The sequence below is a fragment of the Vanessa cardui genome, chromosome 2 (assembly GCF_905220365.1).
Source record: "Vanessa cardui chromosome 2, ilVanCard2.1, whole genome shotgun sequence".
In the NCBI taxonomy this organism is placed as follows: Eukaryota; Metazoa; Arthropoda; class Insecta; order Lepidoptera; family Nymphalidae; genus Vanessa; species Vanessa cardui.
Window position 1 is genome coordinate 6309503 of NC_061124.1, and position 11375 is coordinate 6320877.

The window sequence follows — 11375 nt, forward strand, 5'->3', positions numbered from 1 at the left end:
AGTAATGTATAGCTAAGATTCCCATTGACCTCCATGGGGCAAGAAAACCATGGAATATAAGCGAGAAGCTCTGTACAACATTAGTAAAGGTGAGCGAGCCCGCCTCGACTAATGTGTCGTTATGACCCGTCCTGAAAAATTTTATCTCACCCCCAATAAACTAATAAACATATAAAAATAAACCTTATGTCCATACATTTAAGACTTCAATTTCCAATAGCAAACATACACAAAATCGTAATACGCATCACGCTGAACATTCTGAAAATTCTGTAGTACTACTTTCACTCGAAACAAACTCTTATTCAGCAATACGTTTGGACTATATTCGTTTGTAAATTCAAAAATATTCGATCAACTAAAGTTGCCTATTTAAAAGTTGGCTCAAAAGTTAAAAGCCATATCAATAACATAAGAACAGAATTAAAATTCTTGAAGTTAAAGTGTAATTTTTTTTTAGTGAATGCATACCAACTAATTTTTTTAATGATTTCAGTATGGAAGCTTTAATTAAAATTAAAACAATCTTGGTAATATTATAAATCAATGACAGAAGGAGCGCGTTTTTACTGAGTAAAGTCGAAAACAATATTATTCTCAATAGAGTATTTCATAGGTAGGTTATTGATCCAATTAAGTTCAGTGGTTTATAAACAATGCCATTGTTATGTTGAATTTTATATTCACCTGTATTGTTTCATCATACGAGTAGTTGCGGCTGGAAGCCGCAGAGCTCATCTCAGTAGCGTTCGCACGTTTGCGGCGACCGCGTCTGTAACAAAATATTAAAATTTATCATTTAAATATATGCGAATATTGTAGATATCGTTGGTATAAATGTCGCATGCCATGTCGCCCTTTATGAAGAAAGCCTGCAATGATTCCTCTAAGCTGCTTCATATTTTATTTAAAATATAATATGAGCTTGATATATTTTCAAGTATAGTACGACACAACTCAGATATAGCATCGGCAAAGTTCGTAAAACCGATCACATTGAGCACGCTATCCCAAATTATCAATATTTATTTCTCAAGCGAATATGATCTTTGCACAAACGTAATAACTTGTAATATCATATGACCGAATATATTGTCAATTTGACACGTCGATTTACACGCACTTGCTTTCTCTGACGCGAGAATCTATAGCGACGAATAGCGTCGAATGGCGCGATAGGGAGCTATTTCTATTGGTTGTGTAAATCGGCAGTAATCGGTTTTATTTTCATTCCATTGCATTTTCCGATGCCACATCTAATGTGTGTCGTACTATATTTAAATATCGATTTGACTCGTGATTACGTCTAGTTAGTTATTACACAAAATCAACGTTCTCCAATAGTAATTATTTGTTAAATGGTAACAATTTAATAAATTGCAATTAAGTAATATTTTTATTTACTTTACATACACGGCTGAAGCTCTTCAATATGAGACCATAACCGAATCTTTATGTGCAGCTACCGTCCCACAATCACTAGAACAAAAATTGGCTTATGCTATCACTATATAAAGTATGATTTAATTATTTTTTTTAAATAAATATAATTTATAACTGAACTCTATTGTTTTCAACCGACTTCAAAAAGGAGGAGGTTATCAATTCGTCTGTATTTTTTTTTGGACACCGGCTCCAAATATAACAGTACTACGTTATATAATCGTAAATCGACTTTTAAGTGGTATGATATTTTTCATTTCATTTTACTTAGGACTCTAAAAAATATGTTGAATGCGCAATTATTTTTGTTACTTTTTAGTGCATATTTATTTGTATTAAAATAGTATTTTGTTTGGAGTCGGTCTTTCTTTTTGTTAAAATTTTTATTTATAATAATATACATAGATACATAATACGATCTGACCAATTGCTTCGCAGTAACAACATGTTCTACCCCATATAAAAAACGCCGAGCAACCTTACAAGTATGCGAATTAAACCGTAGCACCAGATGCCGGTTCAAAGTTGCTGAAACTTGTCCGAGGGCTCATGAATAATTAAACAGAGGCGATAATTCACTCGCCCCGCGGTCGCTGCGAAATAACACTTCGAGGAAACGCCGTTTTTATGGCTTAATTAGTTACATCTCGTCGCAAGACAGTGTTGCCAGTTTTAATTATTAATTAAATTGTAACGAAAAGCTCTACAATTAAATTAAAGATTTGTTAAATGAGTCTAATATATTACAGAATTTTACAAATAGCTCAACAATGTAGTAAATACCAACAAACAATAAATTGCATGTGATTGCACTTCGCCGTTCCAAAACAAGTTCTAAATTCAATTATTTTTCATATTTATTGTCAAACAAAAAAAAATGTATTAAAAAAAATTAGACTCAGCGGTATTTTTTTTATAAAAGTTAAGGCATATTTTTTTAGTGATAAAGGTAAGTTTATGTTCAAACGCACCACCAGATAGTAAGTAATCACTACCTCCCATAGATATTGGCACTGTAATAAATATTAACCATTCCTTACATCGCCCATGACCCACCAAGCTTGGAAACTAAGAAGTTATGTTTACTCTCGTGTCTGTAGTTACACTGGCAAAGCACACAACAATAGAATATCTGATGAATGAGTGTTACTCACCCAAACGTGCTCGCACAAAGCCCTACCGCCAAGTAAATCATGTATACTAACCAACAAGAGCCAAAAATATATGTATAATTTATAATCATATTTGAATTAAAGTATAAATATTTTAAATTGAAAACAATATATAGAATAATGTTAATATTTAAATATGAATTATCGGACTATATGTATGTAAGAGTTGTTTTCTATAACCTTAAAAAAAATTGTCGATTGCAAACTACAAACGTTTTAAATAAAAAAAAAAAAATACAATACTCTCCGAAGTTCCGTTCAAGAACAAAGTACGATACTGTAGACCTGGTTTCTATCAAAACTATACAAAATCGCATTTTACTGACTAACAATAGAACATACATTTTTTTTAAATAAAATATTATTACGGCGAAATAAATAATTTGAGGATGGTAACACAAACAGAAGCCAAAATAAGAACGATGGCATGCGACAGCGGAAGGTTTACGATTATTGTTTAAATAATTGTACCAACACGACTGCGACGTAAAAAGCTGCAGTCGTTTGAAGTTGTACCAAAGGTAAGTCTAATTAAGAGGTAAATTAAACGTCAGAAAATAAAATTCTGAGCGACGTTCTTTACTGCAGATAAAAACAAGAGCAAAAGACTCTGTATTTTTAAAGGTAAAGACACAATTATTTGTGGGATTTACTCGCTGCCTAATTGCATAGCTTAAGTTACATATTTAAGTTCATAACTAAAATTATTATATTAATTATAGTAAACTTTTTTAATGGCTTTATGAACTTGTACTTTCGCCTTTATACAATGACTTATGTGTAGATTATTTCTTCTTGTGATTGTTCTCATAAGGACTTCTGAATTTAATATTATCTGTATTTATTGAAACAAAATATAAACTATCTATATAATAATACGTAAAACAGCAACTAGTTGTATTACAGTAACGAATAATTTTATTAAAATTTGACAAATCTTTCTTGACTTCAACATACAAGGATGTAATATAACCCCAAATCCCTGAAAATTGGGAAAACGTCAAGAGATTCGGTCAGATAAGGCTTTAGACGAGATCAAAGCCGGGTGATAAAAAGTGTGGACCGACATCGATCCACGGCGTTGTCATTCCTGTCACGGTTTGCAGCCTACTGCGCCGTAACCATGGTAACGGACACTTGCAGACAAAATATGAAAAATAAACCGACGGTGTCGATACATAAAATAGTGTATCGACATCGAATAATAGTCTCAGAAGGCATTTTCCATTTTCCGATTTTTTTTTTCCAAACAACATTCGAAAATTCCTTATTTAAATCTTCGCGTAATCAAATCTTTTTTAAATTTTATTTATTAAATGTACATTACCTATTACGAAAATAATTACTAATATAATCTACATATAGTATGGTTCTTAACGTAACGTAATTTTAAGAGTATCTGCACAATGTCCACCAATTTTCCTCAAAAATTTTCAAGTAGACTGTACCCAACTTTCTCCTGAATGTTACTGATACTATGCAAACTTCGTTGAAGACTTTTGCAGCAAATAAACATTTATCATGATAAGACGCGTGTATCAAAAGTTTTATCAAAAGAGCAGCACAGGGTTAAACGACCCTCAAAACAAAGTTTTAGGATAAAAATACTTTTTAGTTTTCATCTTTCTGGTTGATTTATGTTTTTGGAAAATTTTATTTAACACGATATTTTTTGGACATAAATAAATACACACTTCTAAAAATATTTCATACAACTTTATACTAATATTATGTATGTTACCCCTTTATGCTTATACCTCTGAACTGATTTAGATCAAGTTTGCTGTGGAGATAGTTTGAGTCCTCGATTTATGTGATTTATTTAACGTTCATGTGCTAAAGGTACACGGCGTGATCGCCGAGTAGTTAGAGCGTGTACATCATAACCGATTATTGTGGGTTTAAGCCCAGGCAAGCACCACTGAATTTTCAAAATTCATCTCGAGGTCGGTGGTGAAGGAAAACATCATTAGGAAGCCTGTGTGTGTCTAATTACCACAAAATTCTGCCACATGTGAATCCAGCAATTATAGCAGCCAGCAATAATGAAGTAAGTTCAACTAGTTCGAAATAAACAATTGTAAAAAAAAAACAATTTCATATTTTAATATGCATTAATCATGAGATATGAACTTAATGCCTTCCTATTCATTATCCAAATAAATGTTAGTGAAGGTCTTAATTCAAAGCTCTTTAAGCGCCGCGCCGAATACTTCACGTATGAACTCACCACAAAATATAAATTAACTCAAGCTGACAGCATATGATGAGTTACTTTTATAAGTATTACATGCTCTTTACACTAATTTACATCGAACCGAATGAAATATTTGTGATTTATAATTCGACGAGTGTTATGTATGGAGCACACAAAAAAGGTGCGTGCCGAGAAAATCGTTAACAAAAAAAGAAGTATGCAATAATGTTTGGAAAACAAATATTTACTAACTATTGTACTTAATTAACTATAGCAAAGTATAGCCACTTTGCATTTATTATATACTTATTATACTTGGGAATATTTGTCTTAACTTTTCTGATATTCTAGATTGACTATTTTCGTCTAATTAGTTCAATAAAATAATCATATTCGTATTAAACCTATATAAAACCTATACTTTTTATATACATAGGTATTCTTTTTCATATCTTCTTAATTCAATTAAATAAAAAACATGAATTAAACTATCCTCGAACTTTATTTGAAAACTTACTAAACCCGCGGAAAAATTGTAAGACCGTAGTTTACTGATTTAAAATTTTACCCGTATACATATACATATTGATTAATACCTTGTACAAACTTTCAGCTGAGATTGCTCGTGGTTAGAACGCATGCATCTTAACCGATGATTTCGGGTTCAAACTCAGGCAAGCACCTCTATATATATGTGCTTAATTTGTATTTATAATTCATCTCGTACCTGTATGTGTCTAATTTCATCGAAATTCATGTGCATTCCACCAAGCCGCATTGGAACAGCGTGGTGGAATATGTTCCAAACCCTCTCCTTAATGGGAGAGGAGGCCTTAGCCCCGCATTTATTGGGAATTTATTTTTTTACTGTAAAAAATAGAAGTACTTTTTACAAAATTTCAACTCATCTTCACATCAGTAAGGGATGATATTCGTGATAAAAACTTCCGAAATATTTTTGCTGGGTAAATTAAGTTTAGCGGTTAAAGTGTGAAGAGCTTATAGACAGAGATACCTTCGCATTTATAATATTAGTATAGATGTTGAATCAGATAATTAAGAGTACACAAATACTCTTATTAATTTATCCAAATTATAATGAACTACAATATCTTCAGCAGTAGAATCGTAACAGGGCCAGGTGAAAGTGGTGATGGTGGTACCACCATAAGATTACATTTAGGTACCTAAATGTTAATCTTTTTAATAATAATGTTATATCAAATAATAATTACCTACACAATGTTATAGAACCAGCACATCATATCATACTTCGGACTGACATCAACTGTCTTCCTATTCCTATAAAATATTTGAAATATCTTTAAAGTTGCAGTTTTAAATTGCAAAGTGTAAATCCTAAACTTTATTTAGAGAATGCTGAAGTATGCAATCGCTAGAACATAAGATTCTCAAAAGAAGATTTTAAATTCAAATTGGAGTAAGCACTATTCAGTATTCATGTCCTTATCGTTTATCTCAATCTAGAAGATGAGGGAAGACATCTTGGAATCATCATACATAAAGTAGATTAAATAGTATCACATACTATGTATCCATCAAGCCAAGTAAAGCAGCACGGTGGAATAAGCTCCAAGCTGTTTTCTCAAAAGTGTAATTGACTCTTGTTCAGCACACACACATATACAATATTACATTTAACTTTTATTGAAAATGGAATTTAATAACGTTACAAACTTTTATTGTACTAAATATCTCGTATAACTTTTATAATATTTTAATGTTTTTCTACAGAATAACTTCACCACCACCATTTACTATATAAATTCGGAGATCTTACTAAATACAGGACTCATAATTGAGACTGAATCGAACTGCGCACGCGCACCCCACACTACCCTGTACCCTATAAATAGACCGGACGGAAGCACCGGCCTTCCTGCTTCACCTATTAGACACTTGTTTACCTTACTAGCGGTTTTTAATCCTTACTCTACTCTTTTTTAATAAACAGACACATTCAAAATATATAGTAAATAGACATCGCCACAAAAAGCCCAAGTTAGCATTTGTTTTGGTGCATTCATATATTCTACATTTATTTTATACCGGACTTCTCGGTATAATTTCCGTTCCGTATTGGTAGTGTTTAATTATTAACAAGATTATAATCTTGTTAATAATTAAAAAACCAAGTGCTTATAAAACTGTTAAATATATTTTTGGATTTAAAAGAAACGAATAAGAAGACTTTTTTATTTATGATATTTTATAATTATAACAATGACTTTTTGAATGCGAAACGATTTTAATTCAACAGGTTTTTATAATGATTTAGATTTCTATTTAAGTATTACAATAAAAAATCATAAACATTTAAAATAAAATGTATATCATTCATTCATCGTTTACTGTTGTATTTGTTATGACGGCTACAGTTATATCTATTTTAAAACATTTATAAAAGCCTTAAAGTTTGATACACTTGAACCATCAGGTAGGTAGGTGTCCTGTACTGTCTGCAACAATGTCTGATACTACTCGAGTTGAACGAGGACTACCGCAAAGGACTCTCATATCACCCCTACCGTCTCAAATACCGCATTTCTAAGGAATATGATTTTATTGGAGTGAATTCTTAAATACTATACTCTAACAATCATTTTTAAAAATTAAACAATATTCTCTTTAGGAAAGAGGCTAAAAATATTTAAAAAAAGCAAAAAAAATAATAATAAAGTTACAATTATGACTTAATGTTGGAAAGTATTGGTATGTTTACATAAATAAATGGGTTGATAGATATTTGGTAAAATATTTAGATATGACAACACCAAAGTTTACATATTTGTACATTACACAATATCTTTTTTTTTTAATATTAATTAATTCAATATAACTTGATGAAAAAAAAAAATTGGACCGCGGCCTCTATGAGCATGAAGAGCAGAAATCGAGTATTTTATAATAACATAGTTTTAACAATAAATGCGACAGAAAGAATTATTTTTTTCAAACTCACTAAGTAGTAAAAAATAGTTTAAGACGACTTATCACCGTGAACTAGAGTGTTAAAAACCTAATTAGGTATTTATCTACAGGGGCGGATCTTGAATTTGTGGGGCCCTGGGCTAATACTGCCTAAGGGCCCTACCTAATTACTCAACTAATTGCTATTTTGACAAGAAACTGTTTTCTGCAGTGATGTAGGTATATGTAATATATGTTAAGTACAGTAAGAGAATAGGAAAACAAAATATTTTATTCATTTATTAAAACATTATTTATTGCAAAATAAATTGACAGATTATTAATGATTATGTTATATAAATTATAAAACAACCTTTCTGCATTTTTGTGCTGCAAATTCTTTTATTTGGTCATCGCACTGTAGGTTCTTTGTTAAATCGCAATTTATCGAAAGAACTGATAAATGATTTAGTCGATTGTTCGACATTGTTGTCCTGTATTTGTTTTCTATATATGACATCCTGGAGAAAGAACGCTCCGCTTCACAGCTAATGATCGGCATCGTTAGAAAAATCTTTAAGATGGTATAGCAATTTGGGAAAACATCAAGAAGTTTCTTTTCATAAATTAGCCAAAAAATTTCACTGCAAGAGTTGTAAGACTCTGTCTTAGACTGCAGTAAGTAAGATTTTAACTGAATGCACTCATTCACTAAATGTTCGTCTACGTCATTTGGATAATAAACAATAATATTACGTACACTTTCCAGATCTATGTGTTCTTGATTTTTGTTTTGCAAATCCATTAAAAATTTAATTTTTTTGCTATAGGTCTCATAGGCTTGGCTTCTATTATTTAAATCCATAATCATCTTATCCAACGCAACATTAAGCGTGTCTCTTTTAAATTTTTCTGCGCCGTTTACTAAGACTTTATCTGTAGATTTATCTGAAAATTTTGAAGTAATGCGTCTCTTATTTATGTCACTGTAGTCTGTTCCCACACTAGTACTTAATTTTTTAGCTTTCTCTTCGTATTCTTTTAGCTTCTGATCTGATTTTTGCCTTATGTTTTTCACGAACTCTTTTAATGACACAATTAACTTATTGCCTTTACCAATGTCTAAACCAGGGCTCTGTACTTTTTTATTAACTACATTAAATCTCTCCAAAATTTCTTCCCAAAAAACAATCAAAATTGCAGTTTCTAGTTTCGCCAGGTTATTAAATAAATTTTGTGCCTCTTTTCGGAAATCAACTTTTTCATCGTTATTTTCGCCGAAACTTTTGAGAATTTTCATAATGCCGTCATAATTACTTTTCAAAGCTCTGACAGCATCAAAGTGACAAGACCATCTGGTGTGGCTTAAACTTTTTAACGTAAATTTTAGTTTTGTTTCACGATTTAACAGTTCCCACCTATGGGTCGAAGCAGAGAAGAAAACGTATATTTTTTGCACTATTCCAAAAAAATTTATAATTTCGGTTGCAACCTTGACGGATTCTTGACCAACTAGGTTAAGGGAATGCGCAGCACATGGCACGTAATCTGCGGATTTATTTTTTTCCTTTAAGAGTGCTTGTACACCATTGTAGATTCCGGCCATATTAGCAGCGTTGTCATATGACTGTCCCCTGCAGTTATCCAGTAGTAGTCCATTTGTTTCCAAAAAGGCTTGTAGAATATTAAATAAATGTAAGCCAGTATGGCTACTAATTTTAATGAAGGATACACATCTTTCATATACTTTTCCCCGAAAACAGTATCGTAATACAATTACAAGTTGGTCATCGTCAGACAGATCTGGGGTTGAATCCATCATAATTGAATAATACTTTGTGTCGTCGTTATTTATTTCAGTTATAATTTGTTTAATTATTTGTTTACCCATAATCTCAATTATTTCCTCATATACTGTTTTTGATAAATATGATATTACAGGGTTTGGTCGCAGCTCTCGTTGTTCAATATGTTCACGTATGAATGGATCGAATTCTGCCAATAGCTCTAGAGCACCCATAAAATTACCATTATGTGGAGAACCAAATACTTCCTCGGAACCTCTAAGTGCTAAGCCTCTTATACTCAAAAATTTTAGCACTGCAACAACCCGTTTTAGAACATTATGATAATATTCTGTTTCTTTATTTAACTGCTCCTGAAGCTGTTTGTCTAAAACAGACTTATTTTCTTTTCGTGTCAACCACACTAACATTGAATTCTTATGTTCATTAGAATTTTCGTGATTTTCTAAACAAAATCCTATGTGTTTCCAATCAGAAAACCCGGTTGAGTATTGAGAAGGAGTTTTAGAAAAAAGTTTGCAAGTCAAACAAAAAACAGTACCAACCCTTTTTGAATAACATAACCAAGATCTTTCCAGTAATTGGCCATTTTTCTAGTGAAATATCTATTTGAAAAAGATCTGTTTTGTTCTTTATATTTCTTTATTGAAGCTGAATATACATTCTTCCGATCTTTATTTTGAAAGTCAGTTATTTCATGTGAGAGGACGAAATTAATAAAATCATTATTTAGCAAATCTGGCCACAAGCCCACGTCAACATATTTTTCAAACTCCAACTTAATATTTTCTAAATTTATTTCCACATCGGTATCGGTATTACCTTCCTTTTGCTGAACACCAATTTCGTTTTTAGAGGAACCAGAGGGTTGTTGGAAGTCAAGATATTGCACATTTTCATCGTTGGTATTTTTTTCCTGGTTTTGTGATTTTTTGCTTCCTTCAATAAGATTGTCTTCGCATAAAATACCTTCCATTACGTTTTTTAAAGGATTTATAGCTATTTCATTCGCGTTTATATGTTCTGATTTAAAAAAAGTTTCAATTTTTGCGCATTTATTTCTTTCTTTTTCTCGACCAAACTGTAATTTTCTTTTTTCAGCTCCACTTTTATATTTTCTAGCAGACATATTGTAAAAAAGGATATTTTTCTGTAAATAAACAAAGAACTGGATAGAATTTTTAATTTTAATACCTACTTTGTAATGAGTGTAGCAATTTCACAAATTATAATTAAATATCGAATGAGTTTGATTTATTTAGTTTTAAAAACTGTAATAAAAATAAAAAAGTCATGTTTCATAATTCTTTTTACTTACCTACTGCCTATTAAAAGCAGGAAGACTAGTTATGCTGAATATTTTCAATTTTAGTAAATTAAAAGAAAGGTTCGGTCCTTATAACATTTAAGCTATCTATCACAAAAAAACTAAACACCCACTAAACACTTTCCAACAATAACAAAGTCAATTCGTTAATATAGTCGACGATAGCAGAAGTGCGGTAAAATAACAAAATGGCGTCCGACCGAAAACAAGCGACAGGGAATTCCCCGTTCCGTTTGATAGATGCGCGCGCACACGAGCTGATTGATCGCAGTGTTGCCAACCTTATGATCGGATTTTTTTTTTAACTCTAGTTAATTTTTATTATTAACAATATCGTCTTTTGGTTTTAGTTCGGTTGGGGGCCCTCTGTATTCGCGGGGCCCTGGGCTGCAGCCCAAAAAGCCTTTAAGTAGATCCGCCCCTGTTTATCTATATTCTCAATATTTTATGACGTTCAGTAAAATTTGTAATTTATTCTTAAAAATAAATGATATATTTTG

At 31.5% G+C, this 11375-nt stretch overlaps 1 protein-coding gene and 1 long non-coding RNA gene across 2 annotated transcripts; both read right to left on the bottom strand.

Moving 5' to 3' along the window:
* Positions 1–8104: 8104 nt before the first annotated feature.
* Positions 8105–10524, bottom strand: LOC124540017 (zinc finger MYM-type protein 1-like). Its single transcript, XM_047117418.1, has 2 exons — positions 10371–10524; positions 8105–9951 (listed from the first exon to the last, which is right to left on the bottom strand). The coding sequence occupies exons 1-2, from the start codon at positions 10522–10524 to the stop codon at positions 8105–8107; spliced, it is 2001 nt and encodes a 666-aa protein (XP_046973374.1).
* Positions 10525–10667: 143 nt separating this feature from the next.
* LOC124542242 lies at positions 10668–11245 on the bottom strand. The gene is made up of 2 exons (XR_006967314.1): positions 10867–11245; positions 10668–10698 (listed from the first exon to the last, which is right to left on the bottom strand). It is a non-coding gene; the product is annotated as an uncharacterized LOC124542242 (long non-coding RNA).
* Positions 11246–11375: the final 130 nt, after the last annotated feature.